The sequence below is a fragment of the Cloeon dipterum genome, chromosome X (genome assembly GCF_949628265.1).
Source record: "Cloeon dipterum chromosome X, ieCloDipt1.1, whole genome shotgun sequence".
In the NCBI taxonomy this organism is placed as follows: domain Eukaryota; kingdom Metazoa; phylum Arthropoda; class Insecta; order Ephemeroptera; family Baetidae; genus Cloeon; species Cloeon dipterum.
The window spans coordinates 5,331,680-5,356,913 of NC_088790.1; the positions used below are offsets into that span (position 1 = coordinate 5,331,680).

At 39.5% G+C, this 25,234-nt stretch overlaps 4 protein-coding genes across 6 annotated transcripts in view; 1 reads left to right on the plus strand and 3 right to left on the minus strand.

Moving 5' to 3' along the window:
- Positions 1-9,983, plus strand: part of LOC135946780 (thrombospondin type-1 domain-containing protein 4-like) — a 37,312-nt gene extending 27,329 nt beyond the window's left edge. For 2 of the 3 annotated variants that reach the window (XM_065495145.1, XM_065495143.1), the window contains exons 7-10: positions 4,104-4,314; positions 5,108-5,643; positions 7,238-7,826; positions 9,119-9,983. In XM_065495145.1, the coding sequence (XP_065351217.1) occupies positions 4,104-4,314; positions 5,108-5,643; positions 7,238-7,826; positions 9,119-9,306 (1,524 nt within the window). In that variant the 3' untranslated portion in view covers positions 9,307-9,983. The remainder of the gene's footprint in view (positions 1-4,103; positions 4,315-5,107; positions 5,644-7,237; positions 7,827-9,118) is intronic. The other variant, XM_065495144.1, reaches the window with a different exon arrangement.
- Positions 9,984-11,415: 1,432 nt separating this feature from the next.
- On the minus strand, positions 11,416-15,265 carry LOC135946781 (uncharacterized). The gene is made up of 6 exons (XM_065495146.1): positions 15,105-15,265; positions 13,899-14,086; positions 13,532-13,840; positions 13,007-13,348; positions 12,079-12,335; positions 11,416-11,889 (listed from the first exon to the last, which is right to left on the minus strand). The coding sequence occupies exons 1-6, from the start codon at positions 15,190-15,192 to the stop codon at positions 11,697-11,699; spliced, it is 1,377 nt and encodes a 458-aa protein (XP_065351218.1). The 5' UTR covers positions 15,193-15,265; the 3' UTR covers positions 11,416-11,696.
- A 923-nt stretch (positions 15,266-16,188) lies between these two features.
- LOC135945255 (uncharacterized) lies at positions 16,189-19,901 on the minus strand. Its single transcript, XM_065492815.1, has 16 exons — positions 19,889-19,901; positions 18,709-18,875; positions 18,625-18,658; positions 18,508-18,572; positions 18,349-18,457; positions 18,107-18,290; positions 17,873-18,053; positions 17,669-17,746; positions 17,510-17,618; positions 17,215-17,450; positions 17,142-17,167; positions 17,005-17,083; positions 16,920-16,944; positions 16,812-16,870; positions 16,650-16,755; positions 16,189-16,595 (listed from the first exon to the last, which is right to left on the minus strand). Exons 1-16 carry the CDS (start codon positions 19,899-19,901, stop codon positions 16,333-16,335), a joined length of 1,734 nt encoding a protein of 577 aa, XP_065348887.1. The 3' UTR covers positions 16,189-16,332.
- Positions 19,902-21,739: 1,838 nt separating this feature from the next.
- On the minus strand, positions 21,740-24,570 carry LOC135945256 (uncharacterized). Its single transcript, XM_065492816.1, has 12 exons — positions 24,423-24,570; positions 24,202-24,365; positions 23,843-23,951; positions 23,601-23,787; positions 23,349-23,532; positions 23,146-23,265; positions 22,979-23,087; positions 22,681-22,916; positions 22,590-22,615; positions 22,453-22,531; positions 22,094-22,199; positions 21,740-22,037 (listed from the first exon to the last, which is right to left on the minus strand). Exons 1-12 carry the CDS (start codon positions 24,568-24,570, stop codon positions 21,787-21,789), a joined length of 1,719 nt encoding a protein of 572 aa, XP_065348888.1. The 3' UTR covers positions 21,740-21,786.
- Positions 24,571-25,234: the final 664 nt, after the last annotated feature.

Consider the following 25,234-nt stretch of genomic DNA (forward strand, 5'->3'; position numbering starts at 1 on the left):
CTTCACTTGCAAATTTCTAATTTTTCCGATGAAAATTTAGATTTTTGCAACAGATCACGAGGTATCTTCAATACTTTTTGCAATAAACTATCAAAATAATTTTAGTATCACGCTCTCGCTCTCATCGCCACAGAATCGCTGCAGGTCCTCACATTTCTGAGCCGAGAAAGCAGTTCGGGACCACCCTGTGCATTTAAAACCTCTAGCAGTCACGACGCACCCTTTTCGGACACATTTTGGCCAGTGGCGCACTGCTGTAGTACATGCGCGCGCGCCTCTTGAACCTGCGAACAAATTGCTCCGATTTTGATTGCGAGATAACATCGGTCGGTCGGTTTATTGGGCCGGGCCCGTGGGCTAGCCGGCTGACTTATCTCGGCCATAAAAGCGCCGAGCGAATAATTCGCGCGTTTGCCCGGCGGGGCGGCCGAATCGCGTGGGCGGCCAACGCCCAAGAGTGGCCATCTAGCGACGGGCGCCGGCGCATCACCTGAATGAACCCTCGGGGGCCTCAGTCACTCGCGCAGCATGCACGACAACGCACCGGCCCTCCTCCTCGCCTCCTTGCTCCTAGCGGTGAGTGAATTTTGGCCAAATTGCCTGCCATTTAACTGGCGCAATTTAGTTTTTTCCCGAGCTGATTTTGCTAACTTTTCCCTTTTCTTATTTCCGATTCAGGGATATACCGTCAAATTCAAATTTTCGCGCTTATTTCCTTCCCACGAAGTTAACAACTGTTGTGAAATTTTCTGTGCATAAAGTTCTACTTATCGGAAAAGGAATATTTTAATTTTAAAGTATTTTAAATCAACTTGTATATTCTAAAACTTCTAGATGTGCAAAAAATCGATTTATTTTGAATGGTGCGTCTTTTTAAAAATTTAAAAATTGAATTCCAGGAAAAAATTGGTTTCTCAAGATGTTATATAATTTATTTACTTATATAATGCCAACAGCAAATTATCCACATGTTTATTTTCTTGAAAAAAAAACAGTAAATGAAATCTATTTATCACGAGTGAATTGTTTTAAAATTCATTGGCTAATTTTTGAAAAATTTGCATTTCTTTTAAATCGAAAAAACGGCCACTGGAGTTTCTTTTTCTGAGAAAAGCGATCGCTGAAGAGAGAAAAGTTTGCGAAAATTTTGAAACGGGCTCGGAGTTCCTCGAAAAATTAAAAATTAAGGTGTGGCACGTGTCGCATAGAGCAGAAAAATTGTAAAATTTTGCGAGAGAGATTTTCAGCTAAAATCCTGATCAAAATATAAATTTCCTGATTTTGCTCAAAATGTAAAAAAAATTCAAGCGTCAGTAACTCATTATTTGTGCTCATTTGATGGCGGCAGAAAAAATAATCGACAATATGTTTTGCACATCCCTAAAAGTCGCTCATTAAGTGACGATGCACTTTCTTTTCATTGCACAAACATGTTTTTTCGCTAAAAGAAACGTGTTTAGCCCGCAGCCTTTAAATTTATGCTAAAAAATGCCTCGCAAATATATTCGCGAAAAACGCACTTTCTTTATTTAATCATTACATGTTATTTGCACAGCCAGAGTGTAGTATGCTAATTCCCGTAAAGACAAAGTAAGCACTGTTGGATCTTGCATCAAAGGAGTCTGGTGATTTAATTGAAATTCCTCTAAACCTCGTCACTTTCGCGCGAGACTTCCTTGAGGAAAATCTGAGAGAAATTCTAAATCTGGCCAACTGACGCCTATTTTGTTATTTTTTTTTTCAATGAATCACGCAAAACAAACGCAGTCCCATTCAAGGCAGCGAGTCATTCATTGAAAGTGTCAGGGTGGCCCGAAAAGCCATAATTAATCCGCTCCTCGGTCACCGTGCCAATTGTGCACCCAGGTCGTTTCGACTTCCTCCTCGGAATGACTATGCCTGCCTGATGAATGCAGCAGACGGAAATCGAATTGGGGCTTCTGGGGCCCGTCGAGGAGCACCGGCTGCCGCGGCAGGTGCCAAATGGTACGCGGTTTCGACCCCTGACCCATGTCGACTGCGGCTCTCAGACAGCAGAAAACGCGCGCGGGGGGAGCTGCCGCGTCTCGGTGCTAAAATCCGTCGACTGATTAGCACCAGTTGTTTATGTTTGCTTAGCCTCTACCTTCGCCTCGCTTTTCCCCAGCGTCAATTAAAGCAGGAAATTCAATACCAGCCGGCCGTTAATCCGCGAATATATCGGCGGCCTTTTATTATTGTTCCCGGGCCGCTTTGAAAAGAAAGAAATCTCTTTCTGGAAAGAGGCTTAAGAGCCAAATAAATGGCTTTATTTTTTTTCTCAAAGAAAAACACCGGTTGACCATATTGTGCACGGCTTCCAGAGGAACGTGCTTTTATTCTTTCACTCGAGCTTACGCTTAAAAGCCTTTGAAAAGAAGTTAACCTGAGATGGAGGTCCGGGTGTTTTTTGTTGTTGCGGTGATTAATTATTCCAGTTGCAAAATGCTACTGCAATAAAAGCATTTTGCTTTATCGCATCTTGAGAATACAATTCCAATTGATGATTTATGGCGAAACTTTGCTATCGTTTAAAATTAAATACCTTAAAAGCTGCCTGATACCACAATTGTAGCACTTTGTTGCCGTCTCGAGATTGGAACAATTATTTTATTTGTTCCTATGAAAAATTCAAAACATTGTATCATTCAGAGTGAGATTTACTGCCAGGGTAGAATACATAAATCCTTCTTACGGCGTTCGTGCTAAAGAAGGATATAAAATTCAGCTCCATTTTTGGTGTCGTCTGAGCAGAGATGTCGCTCGTCGTTCGTTACAAATTAAGCTCTGCTCTTGCACTAACTGCGGGCTGTTTTGACGCATGAACGAGCCTAATGGAAAAATAACATCAATCTGGACACGGTTTTTTATGCTGCGCTTGCTTCATGTTCGTCAATGCGCAGTTAGCCGAATTGGCGTTTCAACTGCTGTCTGCTGCAGGGGGTTAACATATATTTTACGACGCCGAGCAGCAGACACTCTCTGCGCGCCGCTTGAGTTGAAAATAAAAACGCATCTTCTGAATCATAAAACGCCGCGTGTGTGTATCAAATGAGCTAGATAAGCATATGACCTAAAATTTTGCACAAATGCGCCCACACCAGCAGGCCCTGCGAATTTAATTCTGGCCGCCGCAGCAGATCATACGTTTCATTTCGTGATGATTTCGCACATTCCATTCAATCTGTATCAAGTGGATGAATTGTGCAATCTTGCGAATGTAAAAAACATAAAGCACGCCAGCGCTGTATACGCGCGGCTCGGATTGAATTTTAAGAAGCGGGCGTGCGCGCGCGGCGCTATTTCTTTTCAATACATAATTCTCTTGTGCGCGCGGAGCCTCGCACTCGCGGTTAATCCCCGTCTCACAGGCAGATAAAAATTTCTTTGCCGAAAAAATAATTGCTATATTGGTGTTTGCGCGCGGATTATCTCTCTTTGCTTCCTCTTTATCTCTCAACTATGCGTGCATTGTCGCTAACTTTAATTAATCCACCGCGCGATAATGACAGCGCGCGCGTGTGTGCCCGCGTCGAATTCGCGTTTGCTCTGGTCTAATTTAGGGTTTGCAGTTTTGACCGTCTGGTTTTTCCTCACTCATTTTTACAGATGAAATAATACGTATATGAATTATTATTTTACTCGCGTTCTTACAAGAAGGGCTTTTAATCGAAATTTATTGTGTTTTTTCGCTTAGCAATTGCTAGAAAAAGATGACAATTTGCCATATGAATGAATAGTTCCTGTTATTTATGGTTCGCTAGATCTACGCCTTTTGTAATTTAAAACTTCAAACTGCCGTAATTTCCTGAAAATGGGTTTAAAAATTAAAAACTTCATATTTTTCAATCTGCAGCAAGAAAAATCAATTGATGTGCTATATATGTTCATATGATCTTTCCAAAAATGTCCAATAGCAAAATGTTCTAAGGCAATCACGTGCAGAAAAGGCTTGTATATAAACACCTTTAAATTCCTAGGATAGCTATCATAAGGTTTTTAAAAAAAATCGTTATTATTTATTTAAATATTTTTTTTTGCCAAATTCTAGAACATATAGTCTAATTAATTATTTATGTACACAGCACGTGGGCTGCGATGGGGTGGTCGGCTCCGACCGGCGCCTGGACGCTTGCGGCGTGTGCGGCGGTCGCAACACCTCTTGCCAAATCATTTCTGGTCTCTTCTCCAACCACGCCGGCCTGCAGGTCGGAGCCATCAGCACCATCACCACCCTGCCGCGTGGTGCGTGCAACATCAGCGCTGTCCAGGTGGCACCTTCAGCAAGTGAATTAGGTGAGGAAAAGTTTTTACTTTCAAATTAAAATTTCACAAAAATATTGGTCATATAAGTAATACAAATTTTTAACATTTAAATTTAAAATATAAGAAGAAAACACCAATCAGAGAAAATGATTTATTTTTACAATACCCTATTTTCTCCCTGTATCAATTTGTTAAGGGTAATCTCTGTTGTTATGGTTGTATTTTAAAATAAACAAATTAATAAATTAAAAAAGCAGGAAAAAAAGAATTGCACACTCGCAGGGAATTTTAAAGTAGCACTGAAATTTCATTTTGGACAGTGCTAATAAATTCAAAAGGGTTGAATTTGGTTGTGCAGCCGAATCAATCGGTCGACACGACATGTATAAAATCGGCAGGAACGTTAAAAATGTTACTCTGACGGTATTTGGTCTGGAAGTGCCACAGGGACTGCCAGTGGCGAGTCTAGATGCTGGCTGACCAGTTTTGTACATGCGCTGGCTGTCGCTGTGGCGCTGCTGTTTCGCTCTTAAGGCCAGCGTTACGTCCAATCAGGGAACCGCTCTCTGCTCTGGTTGGTCGCTGACGTTCTTGAAGAACTCTTTGCTGCGTTACTAAACCACAAAAGTACATAATGGTTTTGACGTTTCCGTCGATTTTCAGCTCAAATTTCGTGTCAAATTGTGGACCGATGGCTGCATAATAACCTAATTTGACCCTGAATGAGGAATCGCTGGCTGTCATCCTTTTTCTAATCGACAATTTAAATTTCATAAAATTAACAAATGAATTTCCTTTTTAATTCCATGAAAAAATCCGTCAGTGCTGCTAAATTCGACCACTGGGCAGAAAATACCCTTCGACCGGACATTGTTCTACCACCAGTCCGAAGAGAGCAACAAGGGCGAATCCCTCTCATACCGCGGCCCGCTGCCAGAGGCCGTGGACCTCGCCCTCAACTACGGTGGCGGTCCGCTTGGCGTGCGCTACCAGTTCGGCCTGCCAACCGGCGAGGCCGTGCAGCAGGACGACTCGACCGCCCTTCGCCCTCGTCGCAGGTCGCGCACCAAGTTTTCCTGGCACATGCTGGCCGCCTCGGAGTGCTCCAAGTCGTGCGGAGGCGGCCTGCAGGCGGCCAAAGCCGTGTGCACGCGGGAGGGCGGCGGCCACGTGCCCGAGAAGAGGTGCAACCACCTGGAGAAACCAACGGCCAGGAGCATGAGGTGCAACGTGCGGCCCTGCCCTGCGGAGTGGGAGTACGGACCCTGGGGCCCTTGCTCGGCCACCTGCGGCCCGGGAACCCAGGCTAGAACCGTCGCCTGCAGGCAGCATATTTCAGCAACCATGACAAACATGAAGGTAAGGCTTTCCCTGTTTTCCCCTTCTTTTTCATTTGCAACTAGCCCGTTGGCTCGCATTGTTAATGAATTCTCAAGAGTGTCTAAGCAATGGGAGACATTTGAGCAGTTTGGGGATCTATTACTGACCAGCCAATGTCAGAGATGGTAAAAAGTGGTTAGTTAAGTGTCTCAAAATGATCAAATAATTTAACGGGCTGCTTAGACACGCCGCACTTGCTGGTTTGCGCACCTTTCCAGTGGCTATAGGGACAAATGTCTGGCGTTTCGATTAAAGACCTCGGTGCGAGGAGGCGAAATGATGGCCACATTTGGCCAAAGCTCCTCTGCAGCCAATCAGGCACCATGTTATCCGCTCATAGTCCGCGAGATGTGCTGAGCAGATGTTAAAAAAGCGTGTCTAAAAATTTGCCACCAAGAAATCAACACCGGTATGAGTAATGCTAAAAGGGAATTAGAATTCGTGTGACTTTTTTACATACTCGGCTTCCAGATGGCTTTGAATAAATAGAATTCTCTTGGCTCGTTCGCACCTAAACGATATTCTAGTTCAGGCAGGCGTCTAAGTGTCTAAAATAAAAATGATAATTTAAACGACACCCGAACGAAATATGAGGCGATTTCATACATTTATTACATTACCCGTCCAGATAAAGCGATTTCTCCTTTTGCGAGGCAATAAGAGATTATTTTTAACGCAATAAACGTAGGATTAGCGTCAGCGTGTGGAAGAGATATTGGTAAATACGAATTCGCTCTCGATTTGTGAGAAGGAGACGAGTCTAGCGCTTTGAAAGGCCTCAAACATCAAAGAGAGGAGACTCGCATGTCTGCGTCATAAAATATTATAAATAGAATCCGCATGAAATAAAATTATCACTTGAATGGCAGTAATCTGATCTGCATCAGCGAATTTCTCCGTCAAAAATTTGCATACATCCTCTATCTGCGACGACTTATCCCACGTACTGTAATAATATACGTTCGGTCGTTTCTTTAAAACTCGCATAACGCACCGAAAGCTTCTAGGAAAATAAACAAAGGCGTCAAAAATTTATTTTCATGGCATTTTTCAACCTCATCGCCGTGGGGTATTTGAGGATTTGAAGATGAATAAACCTACCTCTCTGTTCAAGAATCAAAGTGAATTTTTGAATAAATCTCATGACCATTGAATTGAGCTTTAGCAATATTTCTTATCCATTCATTTGTTACTATGCCCACTGCAGCGTAGTTTTACCTTTTAAAGAGTTATTTCAACGAAGACTCAGCCAACTATTTCATTAGAAAAACAAACGTTTTAAAATTGCCAAACTCTTATCCGACGATTTTGAAAACTCCTTTGGCTTATTGGAGTTTCGATAAGAATTAATTTTTGGCTCTTGAAATTCAGTGTAAAAACTAGTACGAATATTCTGGCAAAAGCAGCAGAAGAAAATGGATTTTTAAAGGTATTTAGGGTCTATGAAAATCGAGGATTTTGTATTTTATAGGACATTTGATAAACAAATATTATTTTAAGCCTTTCAACTCTCATTAGTTAAAATTTTAAAATATTTTCTAAAGTTTTAACGCATATATTTCGCTATCGTTAGGTCAATGACGCTGCCTGCCTGGGGCAACGGGGTGCCCGCACCCAGCCGTGCAACCAGGGCTCGTGCAGTGCGGCCCGCGTCGGCGAGCTGCCGCAGGATGGCCCCCAGGGAGGTGCCCAGGGCCACTGGCTGACCACCGCGTGGACCGAGGGCTGCGCGTGCGGCTCTGGCGTGCAGACTCGGCGAGTGGCCTGCTCGGCTGCGAGCTGCGACGGCGGCCAACGGCCCGCCGAGTCGCGGCCGTGCGCCAGGGTGTGCCGCGAGGCGCACTGGTTCTCAGGACCGTGGAGTCCGTGCTCGACGCGGTGCGGGCCGGGCCGGCAGACGAGGCCGGTGCTGTGCCTGAGGGCCAAGGCGGCCGTCGACGACCACCACTGCGCCGACCACGAGCGGCCCCTCGCTGAGAGGGCCTGCGAGGAGCGGCCGTGCGGCGGCCAGTGGTTCTCCAGCGAGTGGGGCGCCTGCGAGGAGGAATGCGGCCCGCAGAGCAGGCAGGTCAGGTGTCTCGACGAGAAGAACAGACCAGCAGAAGACTGCGCCAAGGACGAGAAGCCGGTGGCCAGGCGGCCCTGCTCCTCCTGCTCCAAATGTGAGTAGTCTTCATTTCAGTTTTCTTTTAAATTAAACTTTATGTTACACTTTCAAATAAATTAAAAACTGTCCCAAGATTGGCTAAAATTTCACAGCCCTGCAAAAAGCACACAAGTTTAAAAAAATGCGAGTTACGCTTGGTTCTGCTTCTATTCTTGGGTTTATTATAGTGATAAAATGTTGCTAGATAACATAGAGAATCGAAAAGAGTCAATAGTGCTCATTGGTGTTCTTAAAATATCATCCAGCTGTTATAAATAAAGATAATAAAAAAATCAATAATCGTCAGGTTGTTAAATGCCTAGGTAATAGAATCAAAGTCATAAAAAGTCAAGTGCTGCCCCCCTTTATCTTTTTTTAACATTTTATACCTTTTTTATTTTTTACAAAAAGTGCCAATTGAAAAGCTTCCTAGTTAGAAAGCTAAATAGCATATCCAACATCAAAGATACACGAACACAAAAATCTTTCAAATCTTGTGTAACGTGAACTGAACCATCTATTATTAGTTTTCATGCTGCGATTTTTGATACTTATTCTTATGGGTTAACCGCATCACGGCAAATTAATTCCTGCGCCAAAGAATCTCTGGTGTGGCAGAAAAATAATGACGCTCTCACTTGGCCAACATTTCTCGCTGAAGCACAGGCTCAAATTTCGCGGAAATTGACACACGTTTGCTCATAACGTCAGCATTTATACAAAATTTTGCGGGTCGACTGATTCAACAACAAAAAAGGTTCATTTTCTAGCTCAAATAAAATCAACAAGCTTTTTAAAATAACTGTGTGCGATCTAGTTTTGATTCATCACAATGGAATTTTGAAAAAAAATTAAATGTGCTATATGAAGAAGCTCTTCTTTATCTTAGACTGTTAAATTAAAGACGTTTTTGCGTTATTTATTTAAATGATTTCAATCACTTTTAATTGATGATTGAACTTTGGATTGACGTCGAGTTCAAAGGAGTCCAAATTTTTATTCTTTAACCAACCAGAAAAAAATAAAATGTATACTCGAAATTCCCGGGATTTGATATTTTAGCGCCCGTAAAATCCGCAAAAAAAATGGCATTTCAGGGACCTCTCAACTGGATTGCTGGTCACCTAGTATTAATTAAGAAAATATCAGGAATATAACCCAAGTCAGAAATTTTGTTGCGTACAAAGATTTTGGCTCAAAATTTTTATATTAAATTTTTTAATTGATCTTTTATATTCTTTAATTAAAAAATATGGAAAAATATATAATAGAAACTGCTACTAATGTGCCATTTGGATTTCGTTGCAGCAGCGTTGGAGCAGAATGTCGTGGGGAGCGAGTTGCCACGCGCGCAGCTGCTGGCGCGGCAGGACCACGAGGTAGAGAATTGCAGGGACTCGCTGCGCGACTGCGGGCTGGTCTTACGCGCGCGCCTCTGCACCAACCGCTACTACCGCACGCGCTGCTGCGTGACCTGCTCCAAGGTGACACCCTGACCTGAAGGTGGCAGACAGACTGACTCGACAGACGGAGGAAGGAAGAGATTGAGTTCTGAATGCGAGTGCGAAAAGTGCGCGACAGAGAGCGTGATTCTGCAAGAATTGTCTCCTTAAATTCGCCTTTTGCGTGCGAAAGCTGTTAGTTTCGAAGCCACCAAAAGATGGCACCACCGGTTACTTACGATTTTAAGGCAGTTTTGTTGCGATTTAGGACTCAATCCTAAATAATGCACTAAAAGAGGGCTGTTTATTGATTCCGCAAAACCAGTAAATCGATAATTACATAAAAATTTGATTTGCGACTTGTGTCACGCCTCCTTTTAATTCTTTCTGTTGAACAACGTCCCTGGTTCAAAATTCTCGCGAGTTTCGCTCTCATCTAGTGGTTGCTGTTCACAGATAATCCGCTGGAAGTTTTTAGGTTTTACAGCCATTTTTAAAATCATAAAAATACGGTGGCGCCATGTATTGGCAGCTTAGTGCACTAAAGTTCTTCCGTTAAATGGTGAATTCCGCAGTATATAATTATTAATAATTACAGTGTATGTCTAATTTAAAGCGTAAAATAAATAATGCTAATATTTAAAACAGACCGAGAAAGAAAGAAACACACGCATAATAATATAATCACGTATATTCGTGTAATAAAGCAGACTGATCAGCGTAATTTACAATCTCGCGTGTCCATTTATTTCGCATTAGCCGTGCTTATCATCGGGGGCCATTACCGATCGAAGCTTGCTTAGCTTAAAAGCATCTCACGCGATAAAAGCCCACGCACTTTAATGTACCAGCCAATAAATCCGCACCGATCTGGACAAAAAGTGTCTTTGATTGCCCTCGTCTTGTGCCCCAGCCCCTTTTAATTTTCGCACTTTTTCCGCTGCGGCGACGCTTACACTTTTGATTGATGAGAGCGTCGCAGCGCCGAGAATTTTTGCCTTTTACGCTCGCACTGCTCTAAAATCTATCTGCTCGAGCAGAGAGTCGACATAAAATTTAACTACTCAAAACCCAATCAGCGCCCTGTTTGGGGAAGTGGTTTCGTTGGACTATTAAAATTACTTTAATGAACTTAGCTGCTGAGATACGAATTCATTAAAATTCAGACTTTGCGGCTGGTCGCGCGAGGACAGGCCAAAGAGGAACAATGGAAGTGCCCAAGGGTCATTCTTTGTCCCGGCCAGATCTCTTCATTCACACATAGCACGCATTTTTATTGTTTTACAAGTGCCATAATTTTCAGAGACACGGCCGCACTTTGAAACACCGCACCTTCCATCGAATGGCAGGAATTCATCGTTTGAAAGCTTTTTCAGCAGCTTTGTTAGTCGCGCGCTATCAGATCGACGAAACGACGTCGCTGAAAGAAAAGTCTCCACTTTGGCCAAATAATTTATGGCCCTCGGGAGAAGTGGAGGCATTCTTCGCGGCGCGAGTGCAATGGCTGCTGACCGACTTGAGCTTTGTTTTTGCATCCACCGGCGGCCGCTTTGTCATTCGCTGCTTGAAACATTGCAGACGCTGCTGCTGCTGCTTTTTTAACTCTCAGGCGGGAGAAGTTGGACGAGAAATCGATCAGCAGGATTGTTTTGCTCGCAGCAACGGCTAAAGCAATCAAGAGATCAATCTTGTCGCAGGACTCTCAACGTCTTCATCTCAGTGATTACCTTCCAGCTAAATTGAGCGGATCAGTTTACTTTTTTGCGTCTTCAATGTCTTCAAGAACAAAATAAAAACCCAAATTATAGAGGGGACTAATTTAAAATATAAGGGAATGCTTATGTGTCGGTGGCTAACAAGGAAACTCTTATAATTCAAAGATATAAATTATAGCGAAATTGTTAAATTCGTGTATGACTTCATGATGCGAATTAGGTTGAAGTATTCCGATTTCGCAATTTAAGTTATTTATGGGATTTGAAAATATGAAAAAAAAAACATTTCCAATTTGATTGAATATTAATGTTTTATACTCAATCTAGATCAAATTTGCTACATAGACAATATTTGATGAGACAAATCGATCGGTGGAGTAGCAATAAAAATCAGGGACTCATTTTTTAGTCTCTCTTAAAGTTTGTTTCGGAAATAAAAGTCCACCAATTATAATTAGATCAATCGTTTTATTTTAAATAGTTTAATTTTGAATTGTGACTTTAACAATTAATGCAATTAATAATATGCCCGCAATCTCTCTTGCGCACGCTGAACATGGTGCCGCGTTTGATCCGCATGACCGATTACTGCAGTTGTGTAATTATTAACGCTTGTATAAATAGAGACAAAAGTGTGACAGGATTAATTATTATGTGTATGAGCTGTGAAGACGGTCGATCTCGTCGAGTGCATCGTGTCTGTCTGTCGCGAAACACACGCTCTCATGGCTAGTCGTCATACTCAATCTTGTCAATGGTTTCGCTTTTTTCCGGAGGCACGCTCTCCGTCTGGTTTTGATCCAACTGCTCCTTCTCCATCTCCGCGATTTGCTGCAAGATGAGATCCTCGACGTCCACTTTGTCTAGATAATCCTGGATCTTCTGCCGCAGGGGCTCTTCGGCCAGACTCACCAACTGGTACCTGTTGCAGAAAATCCATTAACGCGTTTCCACTTGATAAACATCTCGTTTTATTATGCCACAATTACAGTTTTATTTCGCCCCAAAATGTGTGATTGAACATACATTTAATGGATTTGCTCCATTAAAAATACGAAACTTTTTCACTCAAATAGCCCAGGTCTATAACTTTCGATTTGATTTACTGCACCTGATTACGTTGGGCAACACGTTCAGCACGAATTCAGCCAAGTAGTCGAGCGTGCCGGAGCCTTGGACCCTGGTCTGCAGGTTGCCTACCGTCATTTGCAGGCGCTCTATCCGCGGGCGGCGCTGCACGTTTAGCGGCTGCAGCAGTCTCGCCCTGACTTGAAGATAGTCGATCCAGAACTCGGCTCGACCAGTGCGAGAAAGCCACCCCAGACTCGCCTGCCAGTTGCATTCACCCTTTAGGCGCTGAGTTGCAACCTGCAAATTATACAAAAATTAGGAATAAAGTGTAAATAAGTGCGCGTAATATCCGTAATAAAATTAAAATTCAATTTACCTTTCACCCCTCATTGAATTTCCTTTTTATTTAAGTTTTAAACGTGAAATTAGTTCATTTGATTCAAAATCAAGATTTGTTCTTATTCCGGCCATTAAACCCCCCTTTACAACCACTAAGCACATGCAAATACCGAATTCAAAGGAATAAAACGCTCCAGATGTTTGCTTTGATTTTACTCAATGGTTTTATTTTAAATTAATTAACGTTGAGAAATTGCTTTTATAGATGCAAAATGTGCTATATCCAGATCAAGATTTATTATAATCGAAAATTTAAAGAAGCTAAATAAGAAATTTAATTTACTTCTGAAAGGTCTCACCCAAAATATAAGGCACCGTTCAATTTTCAATATTAAAAATAAGTATTTTTCCTGTCAAGAAGAAATAAAAATTCAAAATGTGATCAATTGGGAAGATTTGTTCCCCACTGAGTGTTTGACCTGCACTATTCTATGATTTTTTCTTGATTTTCAGACAAAATTGTAATCGTCTGGAAAATACCTGACATTTCTTGCCATTTTTTCCCCGGCCGAGGAAAAAATCAGAAGGAAATTGTGCTCAATGTGGATTTTTGTCTATTAATTTGTTACCTGGAGGGTGGCGTTGGCAGTGTGGTTCACAACTTCAATGGACACATCGCCAACCCTGTAGAAGGACGCAAGACCTGTGAGCTGCAAGTGGGTGACGGCGAGAGCGGCTCCACCATAATCCAAGCTTTGGTTTTGCACGATGTAGGGGTCAAGGCCGCGAAGCCGGATTTCCCGACGCACTTCCGCGATGGCAATGTCCAAGGGAGGCACCGAATTGGGGAATGTCTGCGGGAGCTTTCCGATATTTTGATTGATCGCAGCTAGGATTTTCTCCTTCATTGCAGAAAAGATGTAAGGTTTCACGGATTCAAAAACCATGTTACTGATCATGTTGAGAATTCCCTGCAAGTTTAATAAAATTGCTAAAAAAATGTACATAATAGAGCTGTGAAATTCTGACGGTTTTTAGGAATATTTTTCTAAGTTTTATAAATGTATTATTTTCCTCCAGAAAATAAAATATAATGAGATTTTTTTATCTATTTCCGAAACCGTCTAAATTTTACAACTCCGTTTGCAACATACCTGAGCGTAAAAGACTGGCCCTCGGAGATTTTCGAAATTCATGTTGATGGAGTCAAATTTCATGTTCAAATCAATATTTTGCGCTTCAAGGTGGCCCTGGCGGTCGACCTCAAGGGACGCAATGCCCTCGACTTGCGCCCCTTTCACCGTGACTGTAAAGGGGCCTTGGTTGTTGGCCAAGAACCCTTTGGTGGTGTAATCGCCGTTCATCACCAGCGCGGCAATTTTCACGCCAACTTCTGCTTGCAGGGCAGTCAAGTCAAGTTTGATGCGTTGAAAACGGAACTTAGATAATCCATAACATTTGACCTGAAAACGAGATCAGTTATTGCAGCAAAAATTTAGGGTTCGATTTATTTGCACCTACCTTTTTGCATTCCAGGGTGATGGTAAGAACCTTGAACTTGAACTCAGGCACGTCGACTGGGTCAGGGATCGGGGCACCAGGGAGGCCGACTGGGTCCTCATTTTTGTAGTGCTCCACTATTGAGCGCAGTTGCGACGCTATGTCTTTTTCGCCAGCAGCCTCAGCCTCCCTGCGCGCTCTCACACATCCTGTAAATATATTCGGGTTTTCACACATTAATATTTAATTTTTAAGGTCGAGACAACTCAACGAAACTTACGCTAGAAATAAATCTTTGTTAATCGAGTGGATTGCGTTTTATTCGACTATAAATCATTTTTGTGATTACAATTAGGAGGTTGAGAGGGGTGGAGGGTAACTATTCCTAAACCCTTTAGCTGGCCAAATGAGATTGAGATGAGTCTGTTGGGGGGGGGGGTAATTTTTTTCAATTCTGATGGTTTGAACCCGAGATCTGGAGGTGACAAACTATAAAAAACACGAAAAGGTTAGAAATTCGTATTTTTCGAGTTTTGAAGAGGAATTTCTCGAAAACAAAAAAGACAATACCACTCTGAAATTATCGCACAAGTTCTCAAATGGCATGGGATACTGTTGAGTACATTCGAAAACTTAAAAATCCTGAGGTGATATCCAAAATTTAAAGTAGAATCCAAAATTAAGAATTTAAACTTCGCAATTGACCTAGGGCATCAAATTTAGTGTCATTTCAATGGTGCGAGAGAAAACTACACACTGCATACCTATTTTTTCTCAAACAATTCACCACGGTGTGAGATACCGAGATTTTAAAGGTTTCCAAAAATGCCCCGTCAAGCTTGTGAAAATTAGTAGTATTTTGTCAAAAACTTTTTAAGATGCAGCTGATCTACTAGAAAAAATTATTTCCCTGAGAGTGTTTGACGTCATGCCAATTTTGTCCTCCGACCCGTGACGTTTCATCAAAATAATAGAGAAAATTAGTAAAACAAAATTGATCTGAATTAGCACAATAGTTTGTATTGCAATTTCGGCCAATCGCTCATCAGCAAACCGACTCAACCACTCTCTCTAGACATTTTATATTATTACTAATTAACATCTTCTTTTAATATCTAGTCCTGACATCAATATTTAACCACTGAAAAGCAACAGTGCGTTTTTAAATTAGTTTTTTGACCTACGTTTGACCGAATAATTCCTCTTTAGAAATGTTTTATTGGTTACCTGAATCGCAGGTTGTTACGTTGAAGGATAAACACGTGCCTAGATGGAAGAGGGACAAAAGTAACGCAACTGTCCGTGCAGCAGCCATTTCAGGACTGAGCGAAGCTTATCACAAGGTGAAAGGGCAACTCGTCACTATACTATAAAAACACGAGAGGGTTATCAAAACATACGGCAAAGTCGATTATTCATCCGGAAAGCGGATCAAAATTTTTTTGACGTCATTATTGTTACAAGGCATGTTCAAAGCAAAACAATTGACTTTCAAAACCTTGAACATTGCAGAATTTTAAATTGACAATTTTTTGTGAAACCTCCCACTTTCGAGCGGGCTTATCATTGCAATGGAAGAGAATCATGTAGGCGCATATCAGCACTCACTCGACCCCTAAACATCGCTCCGATTATAAGCACTGCAAGTGCACACAAAGCATGCACTCAACAATGCGAATTGTGACACCAGATGATTTGCATTCGAAGAAATTTCAAAAAAATCTCAAAGAACAAAGAAATGCTTTAAAAAAATCCAAGTGCTTCACGAAAACTAGGTTTATTTCTTTTGCCTATGCTTCAATCGAAATTTAAAAATAAAAATTTTGCTCTTTACTAACAATAAGTAAAATAGTTAAAATATTGCTAGATTAGAGGCAAAGAGAAGGGATAATTCGTCCTGGGCGCCGTTTGAAAGAATAAACACCTCAGAAAATTGAAGAACAAGCTGCTGTCCACTGAGAATGAGGTGTAATCGTGGTATTGCTGAGCCATGCACTGACAAGACGAAATCTCTACTCTTAAAAAGGTAGGGTGTCACATAAAACAGGGAGGTTGCGCCACAGCCATGACGTGACAGTGGATTCCACTCCATCACTTAGCGACAAACCCATATTGGTTTCAAAGCGATCACACCATTGAGATGTATTTTTAATTATTTTTCCTTTAGAAATCAGGAGCCTACATAATAAAAAACCTGTTTTAATTTGTTTGACTTTATATGCATTACTTCAGGCAACAATACATAAAACAAATATAAACAATTTTTTACAGCATTCAAGGAGGCCGCAACATAAATTTTATACCGCTCAAATATGAATTAATTTGTGAATAAAATAGAGCAACGTGGAAGTACAATTATAATAATGCATTTTTATTGTATTTTAAGACGATCAATTAAGTTTGTGTATCTTCGTAGAATAGGAAGAAATTGATTTTTTGATTTTTTTCTCAAATCTTAATTATTTGGTGATTGACAAATGTACTGCCACGGCATAAACGAGTTTGCGTCTCCCAAACCGTAGCTGTTTGTTGCTGCAGAGAAAAGCGCCAGAACATTTTCTGGAGGATACACGTTATTTGGTTCATTATATCCATAAGGTAAGGCGCTCGCGTTCATTTTTTGATCTGAAGAACACCAAACCGTCTCTTTGTTACTGTTGACGTAAAAGGTTGAAATGAACATCATCCTGGCGTTCTGGAATTCGCGAAATGTAATTTCTAAAGAAGGTTCAGGGAGTTTCTGCTGCGCAATAAATATTTCAAAAAATTTACTGTCTTGGTAGTTGGTGATGATTGCCAAAATTTCCTCCCACGAATCGAAAGTGGCCAAATGCATTCCCATAGAACAGCAATGATTAAACGCATTCCAATAGTCTCTCTATGTTGGTAAAATTTAGATTACACACACAGAAGGCCTTTCTTTCAAAATCATACCCTTTCTTTACTAACAAAATATGTTCTTCCAAGTGCTTTGAAAACAATTCCTGCCTTTGCTGAAAACAGACAAAATTGGAAATCATAAAATCAATTTTAAATTTGTACCATCTGGTGCAGTTTCTTTATAGGGCTATATAAAATTAAATTTTTGTTAAAGTCGCTCACTAATAATACCAATTTAAATTCGTACAAAGACGCAGCGGCCCTTTTCCCTACACTCCAATTTGTTTTCCAAATACATTGGTCTTGCCGTCATTTTGATGAAAGTACTAATTTATTTTTATTAATACTCATACTGAATAAAAATATTAGCTAAATTTCAGTTACTTTGTCTCATTGCTAGATTCCTGGCTCTAAAAATCATTTAAATTAGCAAAAAAAAATCGAAAAATGTGTATACTTCGCAAATGAATAGGTATTTGAAGAAACAGGCCACGTCTCTGATGACTGGAACATCCTTAACCATCGCCAGGGTAACGCATACTTCATTTCCCGTGCAATCATTTGGCTCGTTATCATCCCAGAAATACTCTGCCCCAATGGTTCTTCTTTGCTTATCGCACCACACAAAATTTTCATTGCATGCTTCATCTTTTGCGTAAAGATACATTTCGAATCTGAAACTCAAATCAAAACCTTTGAAATCAAAGCACGATTAAAATCGACGGAGTCTATTGAAGAAAAATAACATGTACCAATTGATTTTAAAACACTCATCATTTCAACTCCTTCATCTCGTGATTTAAAAGCGAGGAGACTCATCTGAAGACTGCAGCAAAATGCAACTGCATCGTCAAATGACCTCTGTAAATGTAAATGATTAAAATAAATTCAACTCTCAAAATATTTATTACTTTTACTACGCTGATGAAGAACTTTCTTTCATTAAATGTGAAGAATCTACCGGTGGAATCATCTGCTTTATAAAATAGCTGACAATGTTTTATTTATATTTTATAATTATACTTTTGATCTTCTCGGTTTTGGAAATTATTGTAAGATCCTATACAGATTAAAGGTAAAATTTCCTAAAAAGTTCAAAAAGTTCATGCTCATACTTCACACGTTGGACACTTCTGGGAAATGCAATTGCCCACCAACTTGGCATTTTTGTCCGTTGCCTTTATCTGTAACTTCGATTTGCATTTCTCGAAGTAGCACAATTGGGGCACTTCACATAAGAAAGAGAAGGTTGAACTGCAGCTAGACTCTCGCCAAGTTACATTCTGATTTGAGGTGCTATAGGAAAATATGCGTTTCCTAAACAGTAAAAAAATATCTAATGTCCTCACATATTCGCGTAGAGACACTTTGCTGACTGATCAGTGTCGGGCTCAAAAGGAGCAGACAAAAAATCGGCGTCTATTGGTTGGCCAGTGTCCACCCAAAAGAAATTATTTTGACTTGCGCTGGTTGCTCCAACCCAAATATTCAGAGGATTTCTCGCACTCATTTTTGGCAGCTTATTTGCGTTCACTTTAATTAAAACTTTTGTTGGTAAAATATTCTTTGGAGTGTATATGTAGATAATTACCTAACGAGCCAATGTAAAAAAGAAGTTGATCGACTTTTACTTTCGAGTCCATTCTGGCCAAAACCAGCCCTTTCGAGCGGCAAAATTTGTCGGCGGCGTACCAGGAAATCTATTTCACCCGTTTATTTTTCTGAATATTCCATCAAATAGCAGTTTTACCCTTTTGCAGTATCCAGAAAACAAAACATGCACTATGCCCATCCTTTCCAGGTCAGGTATTGGAACTATAAAATGTTTGGTAAAACAGACAATAAAATCAAATTAAAATTTATTTACGAGAATTGTTACACTCAGTAGATAATCTCTTGAGCTGTGCAAAATAAATATAAGTTATTGGAATAAAAATCTCGAATTTAATACTTGAAGATTGCAATTGATGGATTTTTCATAAATATCTGCTTTGAAGACGGGCTCAAACTTCTTAGGCAATTTGGCTTTCGGACGTGTGGAGAATGAGCAATCAAGGAGGCATTTTTTATAATTCTGAAGAGTTCTGAGGTTGATAAGTAGACTTCCGTAACTGTCAACTAAAATTTATTGTCAACAAAAAACTAAATTAAAAGCTAAAAACTTACTTCCATTATCAAGATTATTCGGTCGTTGCTTTGAATTTTTAAACGGTTGACACGAACTTTTTTTAATTTTAGCAGCACATTTCTTCAATTTTGCTATAGCTGACTTGAGTAATTTGCTGCGTTTTTGAGCCTCTGCGAACTGACGAAGTTTAAAAAACATTTAAAATTGTAAACAGAACGTTAAAACTAAAAAATAATTTCCAGATCAAATGCACTCTACTTGCCCAACATAAATATGCACAAATGACGATAATTAACAAGCCTTTGGTGATCCAATTTTTAAAAAGAAGCATTTTATGGGAAACACATCAAACAAAACTGAAACAATTCCACACCAGGCAAAAGTGTTATATTTGCTGTCACAGCTTGTACTTCCTCTGAACATTTCTACGAAATACCTATGATTCAGTCCTGATCACCATGGTAACGCAGGGCAATAAAATCTTGATGGACCAATATCGGCCTATTTGTTCAACAACAACTAGAAACATAAGCTTCATTTTAAATTCTGTCAGTTTTCTGACAGAGCTGGAGAACCGATAAAAGATCGCTGAACGTTAGAATGTGGTATTTTTTCTTGTGATAAAATTTGCAAATTCATATAATTATTTCTTTTTAAACAAAGTTAACTGTGCTCTCGTAACAACATTTTCATTATCCAACACTTTTTTTTGCTCTTTTTATCCCTGTCCGAGGACCGTGAAGGGCGCGCACTGCACTAGCACGAATGCTGAAACCCGGGTCCCAATAACACCGCGAACGGATAACATCAGGCCGCACCAGGGACCCAGCCCACTCAAGGGCCACTTGCCTCCGCACCGAGGACTGCATTGAAACGCTAGACATTCGTCCCGTGAAGCCAAATCACGCATGCTGGAAAGGTGCAAACCAGCAAGTAGCGAGTCGGCGCCGGTGCGCCTCCCAGCCCGTTGAGCAATTTGAGCATTTCGAGTCACTAAACTTACCACTTTTTGCCATCTCTGACATTGGGTAGCCAGTATTAGATCTCCGACCTACTCAAATATACCTCCCATTGCTTTCACACTCCTGAGAATGCCTTAACAATGCGAGCCAACGGGCTGGTAGTTGTGGATAAAATAAAATATTTATGCCAAATTTACTCCATTAAATACAGATTCAAAAGTATAATTCTTAAAAACTGATTTGTGTGAGTTTTTTATTTAAAATGCAGTATTTTCTCCTTGCTCTTTGCTTCCTGCTGTGATGGTAAAACGGTAGCCCACAAAGAGAAAATTTAAATAGAATATTTGCGAAAAAATTATATTTCCTTCTTAAAGCCGGCGGACAAGGTGCAAAAGAAAGCTCCAGTCCACGGCACTGATCGTAAATGCGGACTCTTATTGTGGTGATAGGAACGCATCTTTGGTTAAACTCTTCATTTTTTCCACTCAGGACCAATATTGGAATCTGCCCTTAATTCCAGTTAACTTTTGTGTCTGGAAAATTAGCCGCAAAGGTAGAAAATATTTGTACGGATATTAGATCAAGATCACTGCAATAGTGATTAGGTTTGAACTTGCTGAATGAAATCAAAATTTTCAATTTGTTGCGATTAAATTTTATTATAATCATCTTTTACACTATGGAGAGTGAATGTTTATTAAAGGCATCACACTCTACATTAAATACATTATTTAATCAATCTGTTTCACACCATAAGAAGAAAATAACAATCGTTAGTTAATGTTTGATATAAGAACCAACCAAACTATAATTCAATTCAGTTCGGTTTATTTCTCAAAAACAAGTCAGCATATCATGCTTATATTAATATTTGAAAATCAAGCAAATCAGGTATTAATGGTATTAGCAAACAACCTGCTGAAACTCGTGAATAAAATAGGGGCAAAATTTACCACTACTCCAAATACTCGCCACACTACAGCCTATACAATAAATACTATGCAGCATTTTATGTCATATACATTTTGCAATATTTGGGAAACTGGGAACCAATTTAATTGCGGATGGGAAAGAATTCCACTGTTGCGCGATTCGGAAAGAATTTGAATACAATCCGAGGTCAGTGCGCGTACGAGGAGGAGAATCTGTCTGTATCCTTGATGACCTTTTGGGATTTCCACTTGTGACAAGTTGAAAAGACATTTCACAGCGCTTTGCTTATGCTGGGGTTAAATATCTGATGGGTATTTCACTGCAGAATATTTTAATTTTAACAGATAGTTTTATTTAAATTCTGAAACTGAGGTGGATTCGCAGTCTCTTATAGCTTCCATTTATTCCGCGAAAATTTATGAAAAACAGTTTAAGCTGGTTTTAGAATTTTGCAATCTTTTTAGCGTTTAAGACCTAGCAAAATGTAAACATAATTAGAAACTGCTGTTAATTGAAATAGCATGATACAGTCGATGCAATAAAAATCAATTATTTTCCGCAAGAAGAAAAATGAACAGTAGAGCGCTGCAATTTCATAAGAATTGGCATGAAATCGAAACGCGCCACGCAAATGTGGAATCCGTGGAAACAACCACTTTCTGTTTTGAAATCATGGACATTCCATGCAGTCCCATGAGCAGGGACTGAGGTGGTTTGATTTAACACGATTGATTTAATTTAATTTTCGAATCAAACTCTAAAAGATTTTTATTTAAAGCTTAAGGTGAACCTTTGCAGTTTAACCCTAAATTTTTTGCTTAACTTTATGAATGCCATTTGTAAGATACATTGTTTCAAAAATATACCAAAAATAAATAACGAATTTCAAGGATGAAACAGTGCTCGCCCCTTTTAATAGCATTCAAACATTGAAAGCCGATTTTCTCAGAAATATATAATTGAAATTCGTCTTAACTCTCCATTCTCTCATTGTCAGACGAGCTTTTCACGGTGATTGACAGACGTAGTGCCAAGGTGTCAAAGTATTGAAATCTCCCAAACATATGTCTGAACGCAAATTGAAATAACACAACACAGTTTCTGGGGGAAAGGCATTGTCTGGCTCGTTCAAACACATAGGTATTGAGTTCAAGTCAATAGGCCTGTCATTCGAACACCAAAAACTACCATTTTTTGTGGTGTAGAATGATGATATAAGCATTATTCTTTGATTGATAAATTCCTTAAAGGTTAAATCTGCAAATGTGTGCATTTTAAATTAGCAATTTTACTTAAATATATAAGCATTTTACTTCTGTAGTGCATGCTCTCAACATTCACCAGTTCCTCCCTTGTGTCAATTGTAGCCATGTGCATCCCCATGGAGCAGCAGTGCTCAAAAGCATCCCAGTACGCTTTCTAAGAGTTAGAAGTCATTCTTAAATATATAATTTAATTTTCTTGCAAGTTACCGGAAAGCTACTAAAAAAATAAGTTTTGTTGAAATCTTGATAAACGGATCCAGCTTTTACTGCAGGGGATACACAGAATTGATTATTACACCTGAGAGCAATAAAAGTTTTACGTACAGTCAGGAATCATCTGTTCTCTAGGCTGAAAATTGGGAAGTGCGTTGAATGAGGATGTTAATTTTAGTCAATATTAATGATACCTTAACACATCGACTTTTTTCTTTGCATTCGATTTTCAACTGAAACACTGGTGGATCCTTCTGCACCTTTTGATAAGTGCTAAGAGTTAAAAGTTAAAATCGTATCAAAATTTGTCAAATTTTAAAATAGAGTTTACTTCACTAAGTCGGTTGGTTCCTGGCTCTAACCCAAAAGCAAAAGTTTTAATGAGCTAAAAAAGCTTAGAAAATAAGAAGAAAACACTAAACCTCACAAATAAAGTATTGCTTAACATTGCATCGTTCGTCCGAGAATCCAGCAGGTCGACCGTCCAAGATCACAAATTTGACGCAAACCTCATTACCGAAAATATCAGTAGGTTCGTCCTCAATCCAACCATATTCCGCACCAAATGCTCGCTTTTGTTTATCACACCAGACGAAATTCTCATCGCATTTCTCATCCCTTGCGTTCACAAAAACAGATGTTCGGTTAGTGTTGTATCCTGATTCCAAAAAAATTACGGCTACGTATATTGTCATTTCTTTTGCTATGCCGCAAACCAACCTATTGATTGAAGAATTTGGACCATTTGTGAGCCATCCGTTGGTGATTTCCAAGTCCACAAATTCATTTGAATTTTGCAGCAATAAGAAAAGGCAGCGTCCATGGTCATCTGGATTATAATGAGAAATATTTTCAGGACCAAAACGGCGCCTCTTTAACATCCATACAGTTTCATCACTTGCAAAGTAAAGCAATCCATTTAAATTAAAAAATCTTCTTATATTGTCCTCCATGGCTTCTAAAACACTTTGAGTAAGCTCATTGTAAATGGAACCAATCAATTTCAACTTTTTTTATCCACCAAAGATGCTTTCTTTTCGTAAAAATAAATGTTAATGATTGGATTAAAAGATAAACTTTTTTAACTCACTTTTGTGCAAACCGGACAGGGATTAGGTACGCACTTCACAATAAACTTCTCCTTGCTCATGAGTGACCTCATTTGAGATTTAGTCTTGCATTTTTCAAAAAAGCACAATTTTGGAACCTCACAAATGAACCTGTTGGTGGAATCACAGTCTCCTTTTTTCCACGTATAATTTGTGTTATTCTCGCTATTTTCCCTGAGTAATATGCACCAGTGAGGGTAATATGTATATATGCAACATTTGGCTTCAGCTACCCTTTGATTTCAACAAAAATGCATTTCTGGTTGCTTCCAGTAGTTGTATTCACAGCTGAAAAAATGTCACTTTCAATCTGCTCGCCAGTGTCAGTCCAAGAGTAGCTGTTGTCGTTGACACTCATCCCTCCTGCCCAAACGCGGAAAGGGGAATTTGCTGTCATGCTCATGATTCGACTTGAAGCAACTTTTAAATATTTAAAAAACTTTAGAAATAAAAACTTTGCAAATTGTGTATATACCAAGTGAGTTGACAAACAGCAGCAGCTGAGTTATTTTCAGTTTGGAATCGAACGCAGGTAGAACGAGACCTTTTGATCTGCAGAATTTTTCTGCTGCAAACCATGTATACTGCAAAACACAGTTTTTATTTGAAATTATTTACTCTAACTGCATACTTTTCTGCTTCCTGGGAGAAGAATCCAAAATGGTCCCATCGACTCCAAATCAACAAAAACTATATTAGGATTAAGATCGAAGTTAAGATGCATTAATTATTAACATATTTCTCGTCCTCACTTCTATTTTTGCACTCCATCGAAAGTCGTTTTTTCTTTATTTCCCATTAGAAAATTTATAAACAAAAATTGTGCATTCTTACCCGTAAATTACAATTTATTGGCTCTTTTCGGAAGTCTGCATCGAAAACAGGCAGATAATTTTTCGGGATTTCAGGTCGTAGCCTATTAAAAAGACATTTGGCAATACACTGCTTGTAGCTTAGTTGGTTCGGTGGCTTTTTTAAAACATATTCAAAGTAGTTCCCTGTTTTAAATTTCAACTTCTATTTTAAATAGGATAGTTCCAAATTTAAAATAATACCTAGAGTTGCTCCTTCTGAAGCGAGATTCCTGCTTTTGCACTCTCCTATGCTCACGTTGCTACGCAGTTTTTTCAAAAGTATTTTAAGCTTTGAAAGGGATGTTTTGAGTTTTCTTTTCTCTCTTTTAGCATCCAGAGCCTGAAACATTATTAAAACGACAATTCCAAAGCAATATTTATATATAATCTACATTAAAATTATTTGCTGTTAAGAGAAAAATAACAAGTAGAGCGCTGCATTTCATCCTGGAACCTTCTCCACTCAAGGTTTGATTTATATAATAAAATTTCATTTACTGAAAACGTGACGCACGTTACTGGTGGAACGAGTATCCAGTATGATTTCCTGTCTGACACACGCTCACAGCTAATATCTGCGCGAGTTTCCCCTCTTTGATTAAAATGAAAATATTACTTGAAAATTATTAATCAATATTTAAACACAATAAAACTTATGAGTTCTTTTGCCTATCAATTTTTCAACAAAGTCGTAATTCCTGATGCATTTTTAAGAATAAATTTTGTCTTGCTCTTAAGAGAGCAAGCAGCTTCCATGAAATATGTATATATAGCTTCAGATGTTTAACTGAAACTAGCTGGAATGATAAACTGACGCTCTTCGCAACGAGTAAATATACGTAAAACATGATTTTCAATAACGCAGACAGTGCTCACCACTTGATTAGCATTTGCAGCCAACTTTCAGGAATTTTACTGTTATACCTAGGAAATTTTAGCTCTACCCTAAAATCTTTTGAAAATAATTAAAGTTTAAAATTAAAGATTATTTTTTCAGAACATTCCAGTACAAT

Bases quoted from the DNA above. Each gene is read 5' to 3' on its own strand.
- LOC135946781 (XM_065495146.1), bottom strand. From the start codon at position 15,192: ATGGCTGCTGCACGGACAGTTGCGTTACTTTTGTCCCTCTTCCATCTA. The intron at 12,336-13,006 runs GTAACAAATTAA...TATAATTTGCAG, and splicing joins CTGCCAACGCCACCCTCCAG to GTTGCAACTCAGCGCCTAAA. The intron at 11,890-12,078 runs GTGCAGTAAATC...TTTCTGCAACAG, and splicing joins GTGTTGCCCAACGTAATCAG to GTACCAGTTGGTGAGTCTGG.
- LOC135945255 (XM_065492815.1), bottom strand. The intron at 18,573-18,624 runs GTAAATAAATTT...AACATTTTATAG, and splicing joins TACTGAGTGTAACAATTCTC to TTCCAATACCTGACCTGGAA. The intron at 16,871-16,919 runs GTACAAATTTAA...GTCTGTTTTCAG, and splicing joins TAAAGAAACTGCACCAGATG to CAAAGGCAGGAATTGTTTTC.
- LOC135945256 (XM_065492816.1), bottom strand. From the start codon at position 24,570: ATGTTTCAGGCTCTGGATGCTAAAAGAGAGAAAAGAAAACTCAAAACA. The intron at 23,533-23,600 runs GTAGCTGAAGCC...CAGGGAAAATAG, and splicing joins ATTTTTGTTGAAATCAAAGG to CGAGAATAACACAAATTATA. The intron at 23,088-23,145 runs GTATGGATGTTA...ATTATAATCCAG, and splicing joins ACTTTGCAAGTGATGAAACT to ATGACCATGGACGCTGCCTT.